A 25342-nucleotide genomic window follows, 5' to 3' on the forward strand; every position below is an offset into this window, starting at 1 on the left:
CTCAGGAATCTCCAGGGCTAAAAGCTGTGGTTAGTTCTTTGCTTCCATTTCCCATGTTCAGCCTAAGACATTTTTTTTCTTTAATCCACTCATTCCTTTTATTTTTTATTTTTTTTTAAAGATTTATTTCTCTCCCTTTCCCCCCCACCCCGGTTGTCTGTTCTCTTGTGTCTATTTGCTGCTTTGTCTTTGTCCGCTTCTGTTGTTGTCAGCGGCACGGGAATCTGTGTCTCTTTTTGTTACGTCATCTTGTGTGTCAGCTCTCCGTGTGTGCAGCACCATTCCTGGGCAGGCTGCACTTACTTTCGTGCTGGGCGGCTCTCCTTACGGGGCGCTCTCCTTGTGCGTGGGGCTCCCCTATGCGGGGACACCCCTGAGTGCATGAGCACTGCGCATGGGCCAGCTCCACACGGGTCAGGGAGGCCCGGGGTTTGAACTGCGGACCTTCCATGTGGTAGGCGGACGCCCTAACCACTGGGTCAAGTCCGCCGCCCAGCCTAAGACTTCTGATCATATAAGGCAGTCTGACCATATTTGGGACCCTCATTGTAGCAGTAAGCCCTTCCTCTTCCTACTCCCAATAGGAGAAGAGGAAGGAGACTCAGCCTTGGGTCATCGCTCACCTAGTCCAGGTCCCCTAGCCCAGCCCTCAGCAGAGCTGACCCTGTGGGGGCTGAAAATGAATTGTTCTTCATGTACTACTGGCCCTGCTGACAGTCGAGTACCAGGTGCCCAGGCTGCTCTCCTTGGGATGGGAGCTTCTGGGTCCCTTAAGAGTCTCTTCAAACACAAATTTATCTGAACTAAGTGCCACTCCCAGCTGGATGGAGAGCAGGATGAGGCCATGTCCCCTGCTTCAGGTCATGGGGCAGCAGGAAGGTGGAGCAGCCCCACCCCCTGGAACCACCACCAAGCTCTCCCCCTGTCCAGTATTAGTGCTGTTGGAATGCAGGGCTCCTGTTTAACCCCATCAAATCACCTTTCTGACAGGTTTGGGCACATTCCAGGCTGCATGGGGTTTTGTCATCTGGGTCCTGTCTTATCAGTCTGGGTTTTCGGGTACTGTCACTTTCCCAGTATCTCTAGAGGCAGCCTGGAGCAGCCCACTGTTTTCTAGGCCTTTGTTTAAAAAGCTGGTTAGGTGGTAGCAGGGGCGCCCCAATTCCTTGAGATTCCTGACTAGCTGCTTTGAACCTGGCTGAAGCTCCCTCAGAGTCCTGTACCCACCCCCTGTGGGCCATGAAGTTCTGCCCTGGCAGAGGCCGGCCCGCCTAGCTTGTGAACTGGCATCCTCACAGTCTTGTGATGCTGGCAGCAGCTTTAACCCAAGAGGAGGTGTCATAGCTATTTTGAGCTGTGGCATCTCCATTTGTCCCTTGGCTGTCTTAGACAATCCAAGCTCTGCCTGGGGAAGAGGCCCAGGGGACTTGGACCCTAGCCCCAGTGCCGCCTGTGGCCAGCAAGTGTGGACTGATAGAGATGCTCAGGGGGGTGGTGGTATTAAAAGAAACTTGGTGCTTTATTTTTTAACATACATAGTCTTGCTCTACTGTCCTCTCTGGGACTTCTGTCTGACCCACGTTTAAAGCCTACTCCTAGGTGTGGAGGTGGCTGGAGTCCTTTGGGGTAAGGAGGCTGGATGGCCCAGCTGGAGGGCAGAGGGGCTGAGGGTTTGCTTGTGCCCGGGTCCCCACATCTCCTGGCGGCAATGGGCCTGGCTGCCTGGCTCTTCACAAGCCTGACGAGGGAGGTGGGCAGCTGCGGAGAGATCAGCCTTCTCTTGGAAGTTGCTGCGGAGGCAGCCTCCACCTTCAGTTGAGACCAGGCAGTTGAGACCAGAGAGCAGGCAGAGCTGGAGGGGCTGGTACTCCTGCTGCCTGGCACCCACAGAGCCCCAGCTGGGCCCGTCCTGCACCTCAGGAGGGCTCGATGCGGATGTGGACGAAGAGTGTGGCCGGTGAGAGTGAGGCCCCATCCTTGGAAAGCAGATGGATGTGGCGGTACCCTGAGGGGAGGGAGGGTAGCCAGGCGTCAAGTTCTCTGCCCACTGCCCTGCAGGACCAGGGATGGGCAGGGTGCAGGCCACATCCCACCCCTGAGGGCTTAGCCCCCAGCTCTGGCCGCCTCAGGGCATGACCCCAGAGGCAGTTCAGGGCATCAAGGTGAACCAGTTAGGGAGGCCTGGGCCCCCCACCAACCTCGCTTCAGGCTGTTGAGCGGCAGTGTGAACTGGCCCACAAAGTCATTGGAGGAGGTGGTGTCATAGTCCTTGACCACGAAGCGGACCAGCACCAGCTCCGGGGCCCGCAGCTGGAACTGCAGGGCCTGCCCCCAGCGGGGGTTGAAACCTAGGGCGAGGCAGAGCCAGTCAGCACCCAGCTGGCCCAGGGGGCCACCCTGCACCTCCCCACTCGGCCACCTGCCCCCCACCCCACCCTGCCGTGCCAGGCCCAGCCACCGTTGTTGAGCACGTAGTCAGTCTCCTTCCGTGCACAGTCTGCAGGCACCCCGTGGACCTCAACGCGCACCAGGGGGTCCACGATGGAGCTCGGCTTCTCCGCGTTCAGCTTGGGCAGCTGCTGAGCAGTCAGCACCTGGGGAGGGAAGGGCAGCTTCAGCCTGGCCCTGCCTCGGCCCTGCCCCTCTGCCATTGGCACACAGACCCTGGCCCTCCTGCCCGGGGCTCGCACCCCGCCCGCCCCCAGGCCTCAGCTGTCTTCCTCCACCTCAGGACCTGGCAGGCTAGGAGCTCTCCAGAACCAGCTCTGACCCCAGGGAGGGGTCGGTCCGGGCTGCTGACCTGGACGGTGAGAGTGGTCCTGGGGGGCCCAGGGTGCTCAGGGTCAAACGTGGTGTTGGGTTGCCGCAGGCAGGCAGGCTTCAGCACGTAGCCGCACTGCCCGTTGATAAGAAAGCGCCCCGCGTTGAGGTCCATCTCGTAGCCAGGCGTCTGGAAGTTCAGGGCCACTGCGGACACAGGGAGCCGAGCAGCAGCTCTTAGCGGCGCTCTCCTCACTGCTGGGTTTCCGGGGTCTCGCTGCCCACCCCCAGACAGACCCTTCGTGGGAGCCAGGGTCCTGCTGATCTGGCTGCCCCACGCCCACCATGGCTTCTGAGAACCCAGCCCCCACTCACCTGTACCTTGTCCCTGGTGTCCGTTAGGGCCCAAGGACAGGCCCCCACCCTCCAAGGGGCCTGAGGAGGCCTGGGGTTCACACCAGCCCTCGAGGGGACCATTTCCCCCTCCTTTGGCGGTGCCCAGTGCTCTTCCAGGGACCCCCAGAGCCCGGCCCCGTCAGCGGTTAGTGGGACTGCCAGGAAAGGACTGAGTGGGGGACTCATGGCAGTGGAGGTTTTTTATTTCTACCTTCATAAAAATGTGAGACATTTACACTGTCAAGAACAAGTGTGATTTGTTTTCCACCTACATTGCTGAAAATTCCTTTAATTGTTATCAACAAAACACATTTTCCTACCTTCTGGAAAGCATGTGTGCCCCATCACTGCTGAGCCTCCCATGGCTCCCCAGGGGCCCCCGCACGTGGCAGCCTGCCCGCCGATGCCCGCTTACCCAGCTGACAGCCCGAATTCCACATCTCCTGGGGGCTGTAGTTGGCCGAGTTCATCCGCAGCCCCAGTGGGTAGACGCGGGTCAGCTGGTGAGCGTTGTGCCTGACGAAGCTGTTCCCTGCGGGGAGCGATTGGGGGGAGACTGACGGCCCCTGGGAGTCCCTCAGGCCCTAGAACCCCGCCTCCCCCAACTCCAGGGACAGGCTAGGGGCAGAGGCGGAACACTGCCCCCTTCCCCATCCCCACCTCCTCGCTCTACCTGCGCTGGAGTCCCGAGGTAGGGAGGGGGCCTCCTGGTCAAGGCTGGGGAAGCCCGGAAGGCGTGGCGACACCCCCCAATTCCCCAGGTTCCTGACTCGGCGGCCCGGCATCCCCTGACGCACTCCACACACCACCTGGAGCCGCCCGAGCTTCCTTCCTGCATGCCATGCCTCCAGGCCTCTGTACAACCTGCTCCTCTGGCCTGGAAATCCCTCTTCTTCCTCCTAGGCCTTCGGCTCAGGCGTCTTCATGCATCACCTGCTCTGGAATCCTTCCTGCAGCTCTCCCTGTTCTGCCGAGCTCCCCCAGGCCCCATCACGGCCCCCACCCCTGCGGTAATCCTCCCTGGAGGCAGACACAGGCCTCTCTCCACCCTGGGACTTCCCTCCACCCGCACCTCATTCCTTGAGCTCCTCTCTGGACCCCTTCCTTCCCTGCCCCCCGCAGCCCTCACCTTCTCCTTTCCAGACCAACCCCAGGGCCCCACTCGGGAGCCACACGCCTCTGCTACCTCTTGTCCCCCAAGGCCTGAGGCCCCCTCCAGCCCTGTGCCCGGCTCCTACCTGCCTCTCGGATGAGCTTCTTAGCCTTGCGCTCGCTGAGGGAGCTGACCTGGCGGGGCTGGGGCAGGGTGGGGCGCAGGGTCCGCAGGCGGGTGGCACAGCAGTACACGACCAGGGCCGACAGCTCCGGGGAGATCTGCTTGGCCTGGCAGAGGAGCCTCAGCTGGGGCCCGTCGGCCCCAGCCCCCCGGTGCACCTCGCTACCCCCAGCCCTGTCCCAGTCGGCCCCCTCCTGCCCAGCCCCGCTGTCGCAGGCAAGTTCACTCACCCGACGCCGCTCAAAAGCCTCCGCCACCTCTTCTTCCTCTTCCTCCTCCTCCTCTTCCCTGCCCTGGTCCTTCTTCCCCTTCACCAGGACCCGGCCCTTTAGCTGCTGTAGAGGCCAAGACGGAAGAGTAAGCCCTCCTGCCCTGCCCCTGCGGGAATGCTGGGGAGGGGGCGGGGGAAGGAGATACAAAGATGAGTAGTGTTTCCAACAGGAAGAATCTTCAGTGGCTAACCAAGCCCGGGCCGCGCACGCAGCATGTTTGGCAGCCATGACAAAAGACGAGGCAGCTCAGGATTGAAAGAGGAGCCTTCTCCCAAAAAAAGAACTTGAGTGTACAGCGTGTAATCCCATGATCTTTTTTGTGCCACATTTTAAAAAGATAGTCATGTACATAGCTAAATATGCCTGGGAAGATTCTGGAAGGATACACAAAAAACTGTTGAAGATGGCTATTTGTGAAATTGGACAGAGTGAAGCTGAATTTGGGGAAAAAACCTACTTCCCATTGTATCCCCTTTTGTACAGCTTGGATTGCTTTTTTTACCTGTACGAATGTGTGTTATTTTCATACTGATAAAAATCAAATCACAGCTGACCTTACCCTTGTTTATGGTTACCCTCCCCAAAAATGAAGAAATAAATAAAGTCATGCACTTGCAACAGAGGTGGTGAATCAACATGCCCTGCTTATAAATGTTCTGAGGTTTGGGAGAAAAGGACAAAGGTCACCTCTGGACGAGGGCTGAGGAAGTTTATAAGGCTTCCAGAAGAAGCTGTTTAGGATGAGCTAGAGTTCCAAGCAGGTGGTGTTTGGCAAGTGCAGATGGCAGGAAGGGAATTCCAGGTGGCAGTGTCAGCCAAGGCCTCAGGTGGGAAGGGCTGAGCTTGCAGGGCCTCTCTGCCCAGGCCAGCGCATGGGGAGGTGCTGCCTGCCAGGTGAGAAAGGCCAGGTGGGTCTAGTTGGGAGCAGAGCACCAGAGCAGGACAGCAACACGACCACAGGGGGCAGATGGGGAAGGAATGGAGGAGCAGGGGGAGGGAGGCTGGAAGGTGGAGGCAGAGAAGGGTGCAGGCTCCTGACCAGGGAGGTGGCATGAGCAGGGGTGGTGGGTGGTGGAGCCAGGCCTGGGAGTGAGAGTGTCACCTCTGGGGATGGCAGTTCCTCTGGGGTCTGGGAGTCCAGCGCTTGTGTCACCAGCATGTCCCCCAGGATGGTGCGGAGGTGGTGGGCCATGGCAGCCTGCTGCTCCAGCCCACAGTGGTTCTCGAGGGACAGGATGACCGGGTATGGGGACAGCTGTGGGGGGAGGGATGGTGGCTTAGAGCCCCTCCCCAAACCAAGATTCCCTCTACACCTGGTCCCCAGCCCCATTCAGGACAGGCAGGCAAAGGCAGGGCTCTGACACCCCACTCGGGGCTGGAGGGGGTCCTGGGAGCCTGGCGGGCCTGGGAGGGAAGGAATTGAGAGGCAGTGGGATCTGGACACATGCTGGGGAGTTTTCTTTTATAAATGCTCTTTCTATGTTAATGACATTGAGCATATCGTTTATGTTGCAAACTTTCCCCCAGCCTACCATCTGTTGATGGTTAGTGATAGCTTGACAGACATTGTAATGTTTATGTGCATGCCACTGTTGAGCTGCTTTTTTATGGCTTATTCTTTGGGGGTCAGGTTGCCAGTGTCCTTCCCTGCCCCAGGGCTCTCTCCTGGAAATTTCGTGATTCTATTTCATGTCTGAACCATGGGGGTGGGAGAAGGAAGCATCTCACCCAGCTTTACTCTGCCTCCTTGGCCAATTTTCCCAGCAGCACTTGGTGAATGAGTGGTTCTCTGGGCAGAGGTTTTCTTTGATAGACTGAAGGCAGCTGTCAAGGGGTTGCTGGGGAGGCCCTGGCGCCAGGTGTGGGGGTCCCAGAGGCTCACCGTGAAGGCGTGGTCACGCACGGCTTGCACCACGTCTCGGAAGAGGATCTTGGAGGTGAGCGTGTGGCCGTGGTAGACGACGGGCTCCCCTCCCGGCCCCTCCCAGCAGTCCAGCTCCACACAGCGGCACCCCTGGGCAAAGGCCCTACAGATGGATGGGCGGGCAAGAGGTCACGTGGCTACCACTGGGCAGGGCTGGGCAGCAGGCCAGCTGAGGTGGCCAGGCCCCAGGGCACCTGTGCTGGCAGTTGAGCCCCACACCCCCCCAGTCTGGTCTCTCAGGCTGCTCCCCCAGGGTACCTAACATAGGCCTCTGTGCTGCTGGGCCCCCCAATCTGTGACTCGGTCAGGTAAGTATTGTGGGAGGAGGAGATGAAGTAGTGGGCAAGGGGCTGGCCCATGTCCTGGAACACACATGTGTGGGCTGGGTCCAAGGCGGCCCCCTCGGGTGACAGCAGGTACATCATGAAGCCATCCAGTGTCATCAGCTCGTGCTGCTTGGCTACAGGGATGAGTGGGACAGAGTGTCAGGCTGCAGAAAGAATACCCCCATCTGACCCCAAACTGCCCAAAGGCTGACTCAGCTCAGTAATAATGGGCATCCCTCCATGGACTGGACTCTCCGTAAGGTCCTGATGAGGAAGGTACCTTTTCATGTCACTCTGCAGATGTGGACACTGAGGCTCAAAGAGGGCACCCACAGCCAGTAAGAGCAGTGCCTGCTGGGCTGGGACCCAGGCCTGTCGCAGGCCGGTGCCTGGGCTGTGCGGGCCCCAGCTGCTTCTCACGGGACCCCCACCTGTCTCGTTGAGCTCATAGGTCTGGATGAGCTGCTGGGCACGGGCCAGCGTGGCGCCGTCCTCGCCCTGGTCTTCCAGGAACTCGAGCAGCTCGGGGGCGCTCAGCACGCGGTCCTCGCCCGAGTACCGGCGGAAGATCTCCTCCAACTCCGGGCGTTTCAGCAGCCGCCGCAGAAACTCCTCAATTTCCGCCTCCTCCAGCCGCCCGTCGTTGGAGTGGTCACACTCCTGGGGTGCAGGGGTGGAGAAGCCCAAGGGAGGGGTCTCCTTGGTAAATTGTCCCCACTGACATGGCCATCATCTACCACAACTGGGAAGATGGATGTGCCCCCATTTCACAGGTAGAGAAACTGAGGGCTGAGGACGCTCAGGGTCTCACGCCAGCTCACACTGCTGGTAACTGGCAGGGCGGGGCCTCTAAGGTAGGACTTCCAAGGGTGGCTTTGGTGCCTGGCCCTGTGTGTCTCCACCTACCCCAAGAATCAAACGGTGGGAGGAAAAATCGTGACGCTGGGGCAGGCCTGAGGCCTGAGAGCCCCACATTCCCCCCTCCCGTGTGTACATGTTGTCCTCACGCTCACACGTGCACACGCAGCGGCAAGGAGCAACAGAGGAGAAAAGAATCTGTGGCGCCGTCAGCAGAGTGTCGGCAGGGTGTACGGCGCCCTCCTGCCTTTGAGTGTCGTGGCTGGTCACAGAGTTCACATCGGCTCCGGTGTCTCCCGGGGACCCCGACTGGGCCCGGGATGCTGAGCCCCGCCCCGTGTGCTCCTGGGCTGCAGTGTGTGGGGTGTGAGTGGTCAGGTGTGTAGGTGCCACGTGTGCCACGTGGAGGGCCCTGCACGGGGAAGGTGTGATCCCGTGGGGGCCCCATGGGCCTAGAGGAACGACAACAGCAGCTCTGCTGCATTCTTAGGAGGTGCTGAGGTCGGCTCCACTCTTGGATTCTGGCTGAGGGTGAGGAAAGAAATTCTGGGCTGGCCACTCCCCAGTCCCAGCCCAGGGACCTCAGGCAAGAGGAGAGGGGTCACTAGGTACAGAGGTTGCCTTGCCGCAGGGAGAGGTCACCCCTTCCACAGAGGCTACAGTGGGATGGGGCTGGGAGGGCAGAGGGTGCGCTGGTGGCGGGGGCGGCCGGGACGCAGGGCAGGGCCCACCTTGAAGAGCTGGTAGGCGTACATGTCGTTCATGTCCACGTTGACCATTCTGAGCAGGCTCTTGATCTCCTTGAAGCTCATCTTGCTGTCCTGGTCGGAGTCGGCCCGGTGCAGGTAGAAGCGGATCCAGGTGGGCAGCTCAGGAAGTACAAGCAACGGGCCAGGCACCCGCCCGGGCTGACAGGTGGCTGACACTGAAGTCACCGCCAGGGCAGTGGCACTGCTTCAATGGCCCTGAGGGCTCCTCGAGACAGGAGGCTACATCCCCTCCCCCCGGGGGCTCAGGCAGCCAAGCAAATGTCTCCACCCTCAGACTGTGGCCTCGGGAGGGCAGGGCTCAGACCCCCTCCAAGCCGGGGCCCGCCCCCCCTCGGGGCGCCAGGATATTGGTCGAGCCGGTCGCGCTGGCTCATGGCGTCGAGGCGCGCGCGCAGCTTGGCCAGGCCGCGCACCCAGCACTGCGCCTCCTCGGCCGTGGGCGCCGCCAGGTCCAGGTTCTTGCGGCGGCCCTTGAAGGCGACGGTGAAGCAACGAGCCGCCGGGAAGGCGCCGCCGAAGCGCCGCAGACCCTCGGACTGGTGACCCTCGCGGACCGCCTCGATGTGCTGCACGAGGACTGCGGGGAGGGCGGGCGACACGCGCGGGCGGGTCAGGGCGGCGGGCCCGGCCGAGCGCTGCCCCCCGCCCCGGCGCTCGCCCCGGCCTGGCTCACAGATGTGCTGCGACGGCGCGCGCAGGACGCGCCGCTGGAACCACACGCTCAGGCCGTCCTCCTGCAGCCGGTACAGCCGCTCCTTCTGCCACGTCCGCGAGCGGATCTCGCAGAGCCGGGAGCCCCGCAGCATGGCGCGCACGTCCCCGTCCTCGGTCAGGCCTGCCGCGGGCGGGGGAGCAGCCGGGGGTCGCGCCTGGCCCTGCCCAGAGGCCCGCTCTCCCCTCCTCCCGCCGGGCCCTTCCCTGCCCCTCACCAGAGTCTCTCCCTCCCTTTCTTTGAACAAGTCCCCAGTATTGGGTTTGACTCCGGGCTTTGTGGGCCCAAGGCCTCTGCTTGGTGTGTCCCACCCAGGCGCCCACCTGGAAGGGTGCTTGTAGATGCCTTCCCTCCTCCCTGCCAAGCAGCCATCTCTGGAGACCCCCACAACAGAGGAACCCCTCAGGCAGAGCCTGGGACTCAGATCCCACTAAATCCCGCCCTTTCTGCTACCTGTCCCTCCCTCCCATCACGGCCTCAGCTTTCAAGCCCAGAATCTGCCACCAACAGACCCTTTCCCTTGACTGTGAAACCCTGACCCTCAAGAAGGTCCCCTCACTATCTAACCTAAATCTCTCTTGCTGCAACCCAAGCTGCTTGCCTTTCCTTTCCCAAAGATAAGGGAGGACAGCAGACGCCACCCTGGCTGCAGGGTCACAGGCCAGGACCTCCAGAACCAGCCCCACCTTGCCCAGCTTACCCCCTGTGGCGCCTGCTAAAAGGATGGTTTCCTGGGATATGTGGCACTCACTCCCCTTTGCCTGCCACTGTCATACTCCCAAGTGACACCCCCCAGCCCACACTTGCTCTCTGGCCATAACACCTGTATCCTTAATAGGAACCAGTGCTTACAAAGCACTTACTCTGTGCCAGACCCTGCTCATTAACACATGAGGAAACTGAGGCACAGAGAAATAGGCTTCATTTTTTTCCCCCCAAATAATTGTAAAGTTGATTGTATAGAAGTGGGTTTCACACCCTGCAGGCCAGCTCCAGTGCCTTTGCCTGCAGCCACTACACTGTGCTGCTCTTCGCCCACTTCTGTCTTCCTCTGTCCCCATCAATGCTGCCACTTGGGCAGGGGGGAGTAGGGAAAAAGTAAAGTTTAAATGCAGAGACCTGGGGTATCAAGCCCCAGTTATAGGGAAGCGGATGTGGCTCAACTGATAGAGCGTCCGTCTACCATATGGAGGGTCCAGGGTTCGATCCCCAGGGCCTCCTGACCCGTGTGGTGAGCTGGCCCACACGTAGTGCCGTCACGCGCAAGGAGTGCGGTGCCACGCAGGGGAGCCCCACGTGTGAGGAGTGCGCACCGCAAGGAGAGTCGCCCTGTGTGAAAAAAAGCGCAGCCTGCCCAGGAGTGGCACCGCACATGGAGAGCTGATGCAGCAAGATGATGCAATAAAAAGAGATGCAGTTTCCAAGTGCCTCCAGATAATGCAAGTGGACGCAGAAGAACACACAACTAATGGACACAGAGAGCAGACAATGGGGGGGAAGGGGAGAGAAGTAAAATAAATCTTAAAAAAAAAGTCCCAGGTACAGGGCCTTGGTGGCAGAAACCTGTGACTGCCCTAAGTCTCATGTTCCCCACCTGTAAAACGGAGACTATAACACAGCTGCAGAACCCAAAACCTGGAAACGATTTGGGGGTTTCTACAGCGTGACCTGCACTGTGCCCTGGACAGGATCATCCTTTCCCCACTCGAACTCCTCACCCTGGTCATCCCACCACTGCTCTGACCCCCTCAGCAGGGATCAAAACCAAAGGTTTATGGGCCGAGGACAGTAAAAGAGGTGGAAGCCTGAAAACCAGAGAACCCACACCTTTGGTGGGGAGAGGACAACCACACCGGAATGAGGGCCCAGGCTTTCCAGAGAACCGGAATCTGGATTTGTATGTGAAACCTTCAGATTATTGCTTGTTGGCAACAAAATTAAATTGGGAAAAAAACAACAATGCAATATCAAACACCAAACTATGGCATGGGTCAGAGGAAGCATGCCAGTGGGTCACTTCCCTCTCAAGAGCAGCCCAATTGCAAACTCTGAGCAGGGAACCAAGGCTAAGTGCTGGGCCTTCCGCAATCAGGCCCCTTCCCTCCTTCTCGTCTCACACCTGAGGTGTAGCTCAGATACCACCTCCTCCAGGAAGACTTCCTTGATTTGTCCCCAAATGGAAGGGTGTTCTCCCTCCCTCATCACCATGGCTCTTTCTACTAAAAAAAAAAAGTCAAACCCAAACCACCTATCTTGTCATTCCAGTGGATTCGAATAAACCTGAGGGCAAGAATGAAGTCTTATCTCCTCACCCCACTGGTCATACCCGAGCCAAGCTCACAGCAGCCAGAGTTTATTCAAGGGGAAGGTGGATGGACAGACAGACAACTAAATGCCTTCTTCCCCCAGCCCTGCCCCCATCTGCCCCCCTCAGAGCAGAGGCCTTGGCCCCTGGCTGTGCATCACAATCACCAGATTCTCACCCCGAGGGTGGGCCTGGGTGGGGTGGGGGGAGCTTGGGCAGCTGAATCTTTAAAAACCTCTCCAATGCTTTGAGGATGCCCAAGATGGAGAATCACTCTCAGGGGCAGGAAGCAAAAGCTGCCACCCTTAGGAGGCTACAGGGCCCCTCTGCCAGAAAGTCTCCCCACACCCACATCTGGACAAGCTTTGAATTTTCTCACCCCAAGAAACCACCGAGTGGGACAGGGTTGTCAGTGGAAACTGCAGTGCCACCACGACCCAGCCTGCATCTCCTCCATCCCCTCTGCTCTGGGAAGAGGGACCCCCTGTTGCCATGGCAACCAGGCCGGGCTCTGCAGCCAGGGCCACCTCCCTGACTTGGCCAGCCCATGGCCCTCCAGTGCCAAGGCTGGTGGGAACAGGGAGGGGGTAGGGAATGACTAAGGCCGGAAATGGAGGTGAGTCACTAAGGGTTTGCTTTGTCCAGAGGATTCTGCAAGCAGGCCGTGGAGACAGGAAGCTGGAGCTGGGGCAGGTTCCCACATTGAGAGAGCCCTTGCTTCTGGCCCCTGCCCCCCCTCCCCAGGGAGAGGGCTGCCATTCCAGTCTGTCCGCCCTGCTGGCACTGGTCCCTGAGATCCCACTGACCCCAAACCACACACCCACATGCAAAAGCAAAGCAGAACGAGAGGGCAGTGCCAGATGCCTCTATTTCCCCATTGCTGGTGCTTCTGAGCTCTGGGGAGGTGAAGGGCCTAGGGGATGAGACAGGAAAGGCAGGACCAACAGTGGGAAGAGCTAAGGGGCAGGGAAGGAGGAGGGCCCAGGGCAGGGCTGCTGGCACAGGCAGGGGTGCTGGCTCCCCACCAGCCACCCAGGAAACACTTATAGGCCCTGCCAGGCCCAAAACCACAGATGTCACCTCGACATCATTCCTACCTGCTCTGAGCAGGTGCATAAGCCACCTGCCCCCTGTGGCTTCTGCAGGTTTCCTATCTGTCCAGGCCACCTCTGTCTTGACCCTGGGACAGGGTTGGGCCAGCACCCATGACCACCCTTGACTGAGTGGGTGGGGGAACACTCTTGAAACAACAATAGTAAAAATGATGGCACGCATTTACTGAACAGTGACCCATACGCAAATCCCGTGTCTCATCAGCACCACCTGAGGGGACGCTCTCATTGTCCCATTGTGCAGAAGAGGGGAAGACACTGAGTGGCGAACTCCCTTGCCCAGGGTCACCCGGCTGGTGCAGCTGTGGGGAATCAGGAGTCGGGGAGTCTAACTCCACAGGGCTGCTGGGTGGCTAGAATGAGCCAAACTGCATGGAGCACTGAGTTTAGAGCCACAGTAGGCACGGAATATATGGTAATAAAGAAGGAAACTGAGGCAGGGCTCTGGGAGAGTGAGTCAGCGCCCCAGCAGGGAAGAGGGTCCCAGGTGTTGGGATACGGCTGTCCTCGTCAGTCCCATACCCCCCACCAAGGCTTCCTCCAGGCCAGGGCGCTGGCGCCTGCTGCCCCAGCCAGAGCTGTCAGCTGCGGCCCCGACGCCTTCCCTGAGCGCCTGCTCTCAGCCCCCAGCACGGTCCAGGGAGGTGGTGAAGGCCCGGCAGGCCCGCAGCGTCCTGACCCCCTTCAGCGGGGGCGGGGTGTGGGGCCAGGTGTGGTCTGAGGCCCGGGCAGTTCCGCCTGGGTGGCCAAGGCTGGGGTTGGGAAAATGCTTCGTGTCAGAGATGGAAGGCACCTGCGGGAGGCGCAAGTCCAGCTGAACCCCTCCACCCCACCCCTTTCATCAGTGGGGCCACTGAGGCTCAGAGAGGGCAAGCTGTGTGTGCTGAAGGCAGGGCAAGCTGTGTGTGCTGAAGGCAGAGCCTGTGCCCAAGAGGGACGGAAGCAGGAGCTGTGCGGGGGCGCGAGAGGCCAGAGCAGGCTGGGGGTGCTGGGTGGCTGCGGCCCGGGGCGGGCAGTCTCAAGTGAGGGTGTGCACAGGCGGTGTGTGCATAAAGGGTGTGGGAGAAGGGTGTGCGGGGTGGGCAGGAGGAAGGTGGGACTGCCTGGGCGGGTGAGCGGCGTGTGTGTGAGGGAAGCCAGTGCACACAGGCTCCCACAGGAATGCGAGACATGCAGGGAACAGCCTCGTGCCAAGGCGGGGGGGGGGGGGGGGTGCCCGGGGGCGGCATCGCGGCCGGGGCCCTGGGGCCAGGAGGCTCCGGGAGAGGACACGCTTGGCCAGGGGGCCTGAGCTGCCCCCCACCCAGGTTCTCTGGCCAGCAGGCAACCCCAGCTCGTCAGGCACCGAGCGTGCCACCCCAGCCCCCACCCCGCCCCGCTGGCGGCCACACCCAGGGCTGGAGCCCGGCCTGCGTTCCCCGCCAGAGTCCCTAACATTCCTCGGAGAAGCGAAAAGCCAGGAAAGGCCGGCGGCACCTCCCCTGCCCCTGGCCCGGGCACAGTGGGAGGAGGAAGGCAGCAACCTTCCCTGCAGGGCCAAAATAGGCAAACGGCTGGGTAGGGGCAGAGGGTGGAGGGGCGGGGGGGGGGGGCGGGCCAAAGGAGGAGGAGAGGAGAGGAGGGGCCCAAGGCACGACAGAGCCCGTTCCCTGGCCCCTTCGTTGCCCCTGACATGCCCACCGCCAGGCCAGGCCCCAGACAGGGCTGGGGGCCACTCTGAAGACCCCACCTGCCAACCCCACCCACGGTGGACCCACTCACCCTGCAGGAGACGTCCTGGGCAGGCCATGGGGACAGCCCTCTTGCCCAGTGGGACTTGATGTGTGTGTGTGCAGGAGAGGACAGGGAGGATTCTGTCCCCTCAGTACTCTGCCCTCTGGGAGGATGAGGGGTGGGGGCGGAGCATCCGGGGCACAGACACAGGCAGGGGCTCTGGGGAGATAAAATACAGGATGCCCAGTTAAATGCGAATGTCAGAGCAACAACAAATAATTTTTTTGTGTATAGGGATGTCCTAAATTCTTTGTTGTTGATCTGAAATTCAGAGTTCACTGGATGCCCTGCATTTTATCTGGCATCCCTCTGGGGACACTTCTGGAGCCTGGCAGGGCCACCCTGGGAGAGGGGAGTAGCAGCCCATTCATTCATTGCATTATGAGCACAAACTCGGGGCCACACTGCCTGGGTTCAGATCCTCTCCCAGCCACTTCCTAGCTTGCAACTGTGGGCAAGTTTCTGAACCTCACCGCGCCTCAGTTTCCTCATCTGTAAAATGAACCTACCTCATACAGGTATGAGCGTTAAGTGAGATAACTCGGTGTTTTGCCAAATTATAAAGGTATTAATTCTGGCAACAGAGCCATCATTGAGACCTGGGCTCTGGCAGCAGGCCGACCTGGCTGCCTGGGGCAGGTGACTTCACCCCTCCACCTGGGTTTCCTGTCTGAAGGTGGCAGCCGTGGCGCCTTCCGCGGGGGTGGCACCTGAGGAGTAACTAGGACCAGGACAGAGCTGGGCTAGCACAGCTCCCCACTGTCCAGCTATGCCCGAGGCTTCTAGGGGCTGGCCCAGTCCCCAGAAGCTCCCAAAGGCCCAGGGCAGGCAGGGACAGGAGGGGAGCACCAGCTCCACAGCGACTCCACCCTGTGTGGGGCTCCCTTCCTCCCAGGTCCGGCATGCCCCCAGCATGGCCCTTAAGGCCCTCTGCCTGGGCTGCGCCGAGCCTTTGCTCTCTAGTCTCACGGCCTGGTCTGAAACAAAATCTGTTCTGTCAGTGAGGGGGTGTGGGGCGGTGGTGGAGGTGGCGGTAGGCACAACAGCCAGGGTCCTCTCAGGAAGGGCGCAGCTGTGGTGGGGAAGTCGCCAGAGTGGTAGCCTGGGCCTGGCCCTTGATGACACCTGGCCCTGGACTCCTTCCCCGGGATGTCACATTCCTCCCTGGCAGTCACTCAGCAGGATGGGGCTGTGGTGAGAAGGGAGGGAGGCCGAGATGACATGTGACACCCATAGCGCTCCTGATGGGTGCCTGGAGCGTTCAGCCTTACTCAGCTGACAGGTGCTGAGTCCTGGCCTCAGCGGTAATTTGTTTTCAAGTGTCTCCTGCCCACTACGTGCCCTGGCACTGACAGGGCTTAGTCAATGTGGGTGAAGAGGTAGCTAGGTGTCTGTGAGCGTCACCGTGGCCCTCCGTGGCCCATGACCCTGCAGGTGGCTGACGCCTAGAGCTGCTTCTGCAGCCCAGTCTTGGTCCCCAACACTAGCCCTTGGGCTGTCTCAGCAGCAGCTCAACTCACCACGGCCATCCTCCCTGCCCCAGCCACCACTGCTGTTTTTACTATTATTAGCAGTATTCAAAAAAAAAAAAACAAAAAAAACAGGGAAAAGAATGATTATGTAATGGACTTTTTTTTTTATTAGCTAAAATGACAATTCATTGAATACTGAAAAGGGGGACCAGATACTTCTATCTCTTGTGGCATTCAGAAGAGTCTGGTAATAGCAGACACTTGATTTCTGTTAAATGAACGAAAGGTACAATTTCTCCCTGAATCAAACATAGTACATACTGGTAAATAAAATCTATTTCCTCCTTTATCTGCTATTCTTTCTAATCATACCCAGACAGTCTCAAACACCAAAAATTTTATTTCTTCAAAAGACAGAGCAAATGATTCTTCTCCATGTTCACTGAGGACAGAATGGAACCATCCAAAATGGAAAATGAAGCTGCCTGCACTTAAGTCTTCTAGTTTACCTCCTTGCTTCTGCTCTTGCCTCTCTCCAGCCCATTTGCCACAAAGCAGCCCGTGTGATTGTTTTAAAACAAAAATCAGATCATGTCACTGCTTTTGCACCATGGCTTGCCTTGGCAATTAGACTGCTCTTCAAAGTCCTGACCACAGTCTGGTCTGCAAGGTGAACGGGACCCTGCTTCCCTCTCAGATCTCATTTCCAACCCGTTCTCCCCCTTGTTTACTTGGGTTCAGCCACACTGGCCTTTTTACTGATATTCTGCTGAATTCATTCCCACCCCAGGGCATTTGCACCTGCTGCTCCTGCTGTCTGCTATGCCCTTCTCGTCATTCAGGTCCTCACCTACACATCACCATTGCAGCGTGGCCCCTTCTGTCCATCACCTCTATCAGATAACCTTGTTTTATGTTCTCTATGACATTTATCACTACCTGAAATCATTAGGTCCATTTACTCACTGACTGACTTTCTGCCTCCACTTCAGTGTCAGCTCTGCCTTGATCACCCTGAGACTTCAGAGCCAATAATGATTTGTGGTTGAATGGCTAGACAATGGACAGGGAGCTGTGATTCAACTTGACCCCTGGGTGTGGGGCTGTTTCTCCTGATGAGATGGGTGAAGGGATGAAGTCCTCGACCAAGGTCAGAGTGAGGCTACAGTTCCTTGTGACCTTGCCCTCAATTGCAACTGCACGAGTCTAAAGCAGTATCTGACTATGGGAGGAGTTCAGATTGAATGGCAGGTCAAGCTGGGGCTAGGTAGGATTGGAGAGCTCAGAGTCAGGAGCAGCCTCCGTTCTCAGACACCTGGCACCTAGGAAGTGCTGTTCTTGCCTTTGCAAGAGGGCTGTGTTCTAGGGTGCCACCTGCCCTCCCTGTAACCTCACACTCAGAAGCACCATGAGGTGCAGGCACTGCTCTAGGCTCTGGAGACTCAGCGCCAAATACGAGAGCCCAAGCCTATCTCTCGCAGAGCTTACTTCCCAGAGGAAGACAATGAACCAGAAAGCAAGGACACAAAGCAAGGCAATTTCAGCTCTTGATAAGTGAAGGAAAGACAAAGGAGAATGACAGGGGTGAGTGGGGAAGGGGAAGCGATTTAGATTGAGTAGTCCAGAGAGGCCTGTCGGAGGGAACTGTGCTAGCACGGAGGACCACCAACGGGGCCGGGAAGAGCCAGGGAGGAGCAGTCGAAGGCAAGCAACCACAGAGGCGAAGGGGAAGAAGCTGGGGCGAGGCGGCCGGCAGGTGTGGCGGCGGGCGTTCTGCACAAGGCCCCGCTAGCCCTTCGTTGTCAAAGATGGGGTTTACCACCTCAGAGCCGCTGAAGGAACAAGAGGGCCTGCACTCGCTCCCGCTCTCAAACGAAGGCCCACAGAGACGCACTGGCTCCCCCGAGTGGGTTTTTTTTTTCATTTGTTTTGTTTGTTTTTGTTTTTAGGAGGCACTGGGAACCACACCTAGTACCCTTGGGAATGCTGAAGATTTGGGTTTTTCCTTTTTTTTTTTCCCACTCTAAGTCTTTAACCTGACCTTCCTTGAGTGAATCTAGACCATTTCACTCAAGGTCGAGATGGGAGAGGACCAAAGAACATATGCTCTTTGAGGCTGAAATTGAAATTCAGTCCTTTTTTTTGTCCAGGTGAGTGAGGCTAGTAATTTATTCAGGAAGGGAGGGATGAGAAATGGGAGAAAATAACAGCTCATGGGTCCCAGGAAGAGAGGAAGGGGTTGAAAAGTGATAAAGTGGGCTGATTTACAGATTACAATTCCCCATTATAGATTATAAATGCCCGGGTTTTACTTGCATGGTTGCCATGGTAGGGGAAAAACGATAAAAGCGGTGAGCAGAGGGCAGGAACAGATTCCACAGGTGAGAGTGAAATCCAGTGCTTTTAAAACACAAATATTGGTGCAATCAGTTCTCTGGATCTACTACCCTTCTGTAACATGCTAAAGATGCTTGCTTGAAAACTCAATTCAGAAAACCAACTGAGCACACAACTGTCTTTATAAAAGCGAGAAAAGTACATTGCAAAGAAAATACTGTTGAATATAGGTTTAAAATAGGATCAAATTTCAGAAATTCTCAGAAAATGACAGAAAACAGACGTCAATACTTATTTGACTCAGTTTCTTCCTTCAATACTTGGACATTTAACCCACAGAGAAAATAATTTTATAGGGGAAGAAAAGGGCTGCACACTGAGATGCAAATTTCAATACCATCTGTAATGGCCTGTGTGAGCATGCACACACGCACACTCAGAAGTAAACACAGGGAAGTGGATGTGGCCCAAGCAATTGGGTTCCCGTCTGCCATACCAGGGTCCTGGGTTCAGTTCCTGGGGCCTCCTCGTGAAGGCGAAGCTGGCTTACATTGTGAACTGATGCAACACGATGACGCAACAAGAAAGAGACACAGAGGAAAGACAATGAAAGACACAACAAACCAGGAAGCTGAGGTGGCTCAAGTGATTGTGTGCCTCTCTCCTATGTTGGAGGTCCAAGGATTAGTCTCCTAAAGAGAGGATGGGAAGACAAGCAGACACAGAAGAATGAGCAGCGAATGGACATAGAGAGCAGATAGGGAGTGCAGGCGGTGGGGGGAATAAATAAAATAAATCTTTTTTTAAAAAAGTAACCACAATTTGCAACAAAGGCAGCTGAATCACTAAAGTACACGAAGATGCTACTTTCATACTTGAGGCTTTTTTTTTAGGTGTTGGGGGCCAAGGATTAAACCCTGGACCTCGTATATAGGAAGCTGGCGTTCAACCACTGAGTCATATTGGCTTCCCTGAGTGGGTTTTAAAAATTTGTTTTGCTTGTTTGTTTTTAGGAGGCACTGGGAACCAAACCTGGGACCTCCCATGTGGGAGATGGGTGCTCATCCACTTGAGCCACATCCACTCCCCAGAAGGCATTTTTAAAAGTGCCAAAAATCTGGGAAGCAGATGCGGCTCAACTGATAGAGCGTCCGTCTACCATATGGAGGTTCCAGGGTTCAATCCCCAGGGCCTCCTTTTTTTTTTTTTAAAGATTTATTTATTTATTTATTTCTCTCCCCTCCTCCCTCCCACCCCAGTTGTGTGTTCTCTGTGTCTATTTGCTGTGTCTTCTTCTTTGTCACGTCTGTTGTTGTCAGCGGCACGGGAATCTGTGTCTCTTTTTGTTACATCATCTTGTTGTGTCAGCTATCCGTGTGTGCGGCACCATTCCTGAGCAGGCTGCACTTTCTTTCGCGCTGGGCGGCTCTCCTTACGGGGCACACATGGGGCTCCCCTACACGGGGGACACCCCTAAGTGGCAGGGCACTCCTTGCGCGCATCAGCACTGCGCATGGCCAGCTGCACACGGGTCAAGGAGGCCCGGGGTTTGAACCGCGTATCTCCCATGTGGTAGACGGACGCCCTAACCACTGGGCCAAATCCGCCGCCCCCAGGGCCTCCTTGACCCGTGTGGTGAGCAGCTGGCTCGCTCACAATGCCGCTGCACGCAAGGAGTGCCATGCCGTGCAAGGGCACCCCTGCACAGGGGAGCCCCACGCGCAAGGTGTGTATCCTGCAAGAAGAGCTGCCCCAACTGAAAAAAACACAGCCTGCCCAGGAGTGGCACCGCACACACAGAGAGCTAATGCAGCAAAATGACGCAACAAAAAATAAACGCAGTTTCCCAGTGCCGCCTGATAATGCAAATGGACACAGAAGAACACACGGCGAATGGACAGAGAAAGCAGACAACAGGGGGGAAGGGGAGAGAAATAAATCTTAAAAAAAAAAAAATGAAAGTGCCAAAAATCTAAAACAAGGACTTAGACATATAATCCCTTGTTTTTGGGACCTAATTTTCTAGCATTTCTTGAATGGAGTTGAACATGGAGTAACAGGCTAAGTTCCCAGGCATAAAGATTTCTATCTTTGTTGCAATTATACTATTTGAGGCCAGTATTTCCTATCACTAATAGGTGTTCACTTTTCAGTTTTCCTTTCAATGTATAAAACAATTAGGGAAAAGCATAACAAGACCATCAGATAATTATCCAACACCGGCTACCTACAAAGGCAGATACTCTCTTGACATGGAAGAGTTGGGTGACAAGCAGCAACTCTAGAAAACAGGTGGAAAGAGCAGTCCTTGTTTGCCAGGAAGGTGGGTCTGGGCATGCCCCTGTAGGAATGCAAGGGTTGTTTTGAAGTTGAGTGCCCCAAAACTGATGACCACTTACATGGTATGACCCCTTGCAGCAGCATTGTGTCACCATTTAAAAAGCAATTAAAATAATGAGGAATGTCTGCTGGTAGGGTTTCCACTACAGATGCAAGAAAAAGGTCCTCCCGCTTTCTGTCTGTCTGGTTGTGGCAGCTCAGATTGAACAGGGAAATACAGGAAATTCTAAAAAAAATGGGGACTCAGAAATAAACTTGTAACAGCAAAATAATAATAATAATAATGAGGTGGATCAATTGTGCTAATATGAACTGAACTCTACTCTGTGTTGTTCACTGTAAAAGACAAGAAGCTCAAGAGTTGTTCAGTTACTGCTCCTGTTTATGAAAAGCCTGAAAGAAAAAGCACTTTGGGAGCAGATGTAGCTCAAGTGGTTGAGCACCTGTTTCCCAAGGACGAGGTCCTGGGTTCAATCCCAGTACCTCCCCCCCACAAAAAAAAATAGTATCTTATAAGTGCATTGGCAGTTTCTCAAGGATACATAAGAAGCTGTTCACTGAGGTTGCTCTGGACTAGGGGATGAAAGAATTAGGTTCTTGCCCTGGGACCACCATTATTGGATGGTCGTAGCCTGTATGAGCTGAGACGTCAGTCATCTAAGACTTGGGCTGGCAAATCATGGCCCATGCGCCAAATCTTGATGACTGACCCATGATTTAAGAATGATTTTACGAGAGCAGATGTGGCTCAGCAGTTGAGCACCCACCTCCCACATGGGAGGTAACAAGCAAAACAAATGAAAAAAAAAAAACAACAACTCAGAGAAGCCAATGTGGCTCAGTGGTTGAGCACCAGCTTCCCACATACGAGGTCCCCATTTCAATGCCTGGTCCCCATACCTAAAAAAAAAAAAGAATGATTTTAAGGGCTGAAGAAACAAAGATGAATATGTAACACGGACTGTATGTGGCTGGCAAAGCCTAAAATACTATCTGGTCCTTTATGAAAAAAGTTTGCTGATCCCTGGTCTAATGGCCAGAAGGAGTGAGCTAGTTAAGAACTAGGGCTCTGGGTTCAGTCTGCCTGGGGTTGATTCCTGGCATGGCCACTTGCTAAATCAAGTCAAGTAAGCCCAGTTTCCTTATCTGTAAAATGGAGATAAGAATAATACTTCTACAATGAAGTTCTGATACAAGCTCTTGCACGGATGACATCATGTTAAATGAATAAAAGGACAAATATTGTATGATCTCACTTATGTGAAATAATTAGAATATGCAAATTCACAGAATCAGAAACTAGCATACAGGTTACCAGGGTCCAGGCTGGGGGTGGGGAGTGGGAAGTTAGAGCTAATTGGTCCTGAGTCTTTGTTTTGGGTATGGAAAAGTTTTAGTAATGGATGGTGGTGGTGGTAGCAAACAATGAATTGTAACACCACTGAATTGTAGAGTTAAGAAATATTAGGTTTTGTATATGTTAACAGGATAAAAACAACAACAAAAACACCACAGAACTATACAATGGAAAGAGTGAACTCTAATGTAAACTATGGACTACAGATATTGGTGTAATTACAATAATACCGCTTCATCAATTGTAGGAAAAGTACCACACTAATGCTAACTGGTAACAACAGGGGAAAGCACTATGCGTGGGTGGCGGTGATGGGGGACATTATATGGGAACACTGTATTTTCTGCATGATTTTTCTGTAAACCTACAACTGCTTTAATATAAATAGATAAGTAAATAAGTAGAAAGAAAAATGCCTCTACCTCTCAGAGGTGTTGTGAGGCTATAAGAACAAAATGCAAGCAAAGCACTCAGCACAGAGGTGAGGAAGTAGATAATTAGGAAGGGTTAGCCATTATTATTTGCCACCACTGCTCTGTGGCCGGAAGAATAACATGGCCCCCACCCAGGCACTCCGGCCAGAGACGGCTTTCAGACCCTGTCGAGTACAGAGCCTGCCTGGTCTGCCTCCTCGGTTGTTCTGGAATCTGTCTTGGCTGCATGTACCCAAATCTGAGCCCCACCAGCCCTTCCCCAACTGAGTCCTCAGCCGTCCTCCCTTAGGTCTCCCTCTTTCACCCCTGCCTTCGTTCAACCCACTCCCCACTCTGCACAACGCACTGCCTTGAGGAGGGGGTCCCCACCTGCCTCTCTGGCCTCACTCCACTCTCCCTCCTGGCTCTGGGGTGCGAAGCCTGGGCCCTGCCTGGCTTCTCGGCCGCGCTGGACCCCCAGCCTCTCAGCCGCCCCTTTCCATCGCAGCCTTGCTTCACTGCCTGGCCTCCCTGCTGGTGCTTCCCCACTATCTGGGCCAGGACTGTGTCTGTCTTATTCAGTGCCCATCGGCACTCAATAGATGCTTGCTGAATGCAGGCATGTTTGGATGGAGGGTGGGGCAGAGATCACATCTAAGCAATATGCTTGGAGCACAGAGCTCAATAAATTCAGGCCAAATGAGTGAGTGGAGGCAGAACTAACAATGGAGAAGGGGCAGTGGCAAGACACCTGAATTCTGCGCCAAGACCCACCCCCTCCCCTGGGGAGCCTGCCCTTCTGCTCCCTCAGGCCCACCCCCACCCCCTCATCAACTCTTCTACCAACGGCAGGTCCGATGTACGGCTTCCGTGCCATGGCACTTGGCAACTTACCAAACAGTCTCAAGTATATCCCACCCTTCAAGCCCCTCAGCCTCCCAGTGAGTCCCACTTTGCCCAGCCTCAGAGGCCCCCGGAAGGCCCTGTGATGGAGCAACCAGACTTAGCCCCTTTACCAGGTGTGTGGTCTTAGACCAAGGGTGGCCTTCTCTGAGCCGGATTCCTCATCTGTGGAAAGGGCCTGCTACCATCTAGCTCTCAGGACGGCCAAGGGCACCACAGATGTAGGCCACCCAGCTGGGGACTTGTCCCTGGAACATTCTTGATCACCACAGCTACCTTCATTCCTCTCCTCCCCAAGCCCTCCGCTTGGTGACCGGCCACAAATCAGAGATAGGAACTAGGAATTCTGGCTTCCTGACCCCGGCGGCGGTTAGACCAGTCCTACCAGGGCTGTGGGGTCGCTGCTGCCCCGTGGCAATCCCAGGACTGGGGACCGGCTTGGGAGCCTACCTCTTCCCACAGCGGCCCGCTGCACACTACCCTCGTCCCCTCGTGAGGGCCGCCAAGAACCTGAAAGGCGCAGGGTGGGGGGAGGCGGCCTGGCTCGGCCACTCCACTCCCCGGGTCTCGGGCAACCTCCTCCGCGCCCCTCGCCCAAGCTTGTGCCCGGGGCGCCGCCTCCTGGTGGGAAACAGAGGGCGTCCAGGGCGCCTCGCTGGGGCCCGAGACACCTCGGGTGAGCCCCGGAGCCCCCCCAACCCCCCGCTGCGACAGTACTGACACACGGCCGCACGCCACACAGTCACTGCCCCCCTGCCCTGGCAGCCCACTAACGGCTCTTCGGAGAACACCCCGGTCCCCACCGGCTGCGCGCATACCAACCACCCCCGCCGGCCACTGACCCATCTTCTTCAACGCCCGCAGCCCGGGCCTTCTGGAACCGCCGTCTGGGGGCGCGGGTGGAGACGCGCGCTCGACGGACTCCGCGACCTGGGCCGCCACCGGGGGCTCCTTGGGGCGGCGGCCGCAGCCACACCAGCGGCCGCACAGCATGGCTCGGCCGGGCCGCGGCTCTGAGCGCCGCGCCGAGACAGAAACTTAGCGGCGCCGGGAGGGTGCCGGGAAGAGGGAGAGGGAGGGACGAGGGCCGGGGAGGGAGGGAGAGAGAGGGAGACGGAGGGAGGGGGCGGGGCCGAGCAGGGCGCGCGGGAGGCGCGCGGCGGCGGCGGCGGGGAGCGGGGCGGCGGCCGCGGGCTCGGCTTGGGGGCCTCGCCCCCGGCCCGTGAGTCCGCCTCATTCCCCAAGCCAGCGTCGGGGCCCGGCCCCATTCCGGGGTGGGTGGGGGGCAACCGTTGAGGGCGAGGGCTGCCCTCCCGCACAGACACCCGCTCTTTCCAGGGGACTCTGACTCCCTGCGGACTCCCGGCCCCTCTCCGCCCCCCACCTGGCCCGGAAGCCCATGAAGGGAGCCAGGCCACGCGCGGCAGAGCCCTGTTGGTGGCAGACGTCTCGGAATTGACTGGTCTGGAGAAGATGGAGTAGGGCTAAATCTAGAGCCCCGGCAACTGGTTCTGGGGCTCGAGGCTTGGACGGCTTCGCGCCCCGGCCCCGTGCTCGGTCGTCTGGCGACCGCCGCTGTACGCTGCGTAGGTGTGCGTGACATCGACGCGGCAGGCGGGTTCTGGTGACTGCGTCACGTGTGCACTTGATATATATGAAACAACCAGAGTGTGGGCGCAAAGAGTGTGAGGCACAGGTGATTAACGTTTGCCGGTGCGCGAGAGTCTGCGCCGTCAGCAGCAAGTGCCCGGGGTCCGGGCGACGAGCAGAACCCACAGCGCCACTAGGCGGCCGCCACGCAAGTGGCACCCCAAAGAAAAAGCTTAGTTTTTCAGGACCTAGAGTTGCTATCTACTTGCCCGGGATTTACCCAGTTCTCAGACATGCCCGATCCAGTGACCTTGCATTCTGGCTTGTGTCCCCACATTCCTCTGGGTTCCCAAATCTTCTCGAACATCAAGTCTTCGTCTCTGTACTTTTGATACTGCAGTTCCTTCCTCCAGGAATGATCTTCACTCGTTTCCTGGCTTATAATT

At 56.8% G+C, this 25342-nt stretch overlaps 1 protein-coding gene and 1 pseudogene across 3 annotated transcripts; one reads left to right on the forward strand and one right to left on the reverse strand.

Moving 5' to 3' along the window:
• Positions 1-1500: 1500 nt before the first annotated feature.
• Positions 1501-24379, reverse strand: PLCD3 (phospholipase C delta 3). Of its 3 annotated transcripts, XM_012525251.4 has the most exons (16): positions 24149-24379; positions 14473-14643; positions 9256-9417; positions 8931-9159; positions 8544-8673; positions 7386-7614; positions 6887-7088; positions 6587-6731; positions 5807-5959; positions 4663-4767; positions 4395-4539; positions 3572-3688; positions 2801-2967; positions 2459-2594; positions 2199-2348; positions 1501-2005 (listed from the first exon to the last, which is right to left on the reverse strand). In XM_012525251.4, exons 2-16 carry the CDS (start codon positions 14498-14500, stop codon positions 1917-1919), a joined length of 2187 nt encoding a protein of 728 aa, XP_012380705.1. In that variant the 5' UTR covers positions 14501-14643; positions 24149-24379; the 3' UTR covers positions 1501-1916. The 3 variants fall into 3 exon arrangements, with proteins under 3 accessions (XP_012380705.1, XP_058140350.1, XP_058140349.1); XM_058284367.2 differs by lacking the exon at positions 14473-14643 and having other exon boundaries at positions 2436-2594; positions 24149-24358; XM_058284366.2 differs by lacking the exon at positions 14473-14643 and having other exon boundaries at positions 1778-2005; positions 24149-24357.
• On the forward strand, positions 20755-20855 carry LOC111764198 (small nucleolar RNA SNORA31; annotated as a pseudogene).
• Positions 24380-25342: the final 963 nt, after the last annotated feature.

Source organism: Dasypus novemcinctus, chromosome 21 (genome assembly GCF_030445035.2).
Source record: "Dasypus novemcinctus isolate mDasNov1 chromosome 21, mDasNov1.1.hap2, whole genome shotgun sequence".
NCBI lineage: Eukaryota > Metazoa > Chordata > Mammalia > Cingulata > Dasypodidae > Dasypus > Dasypus novemcinctus.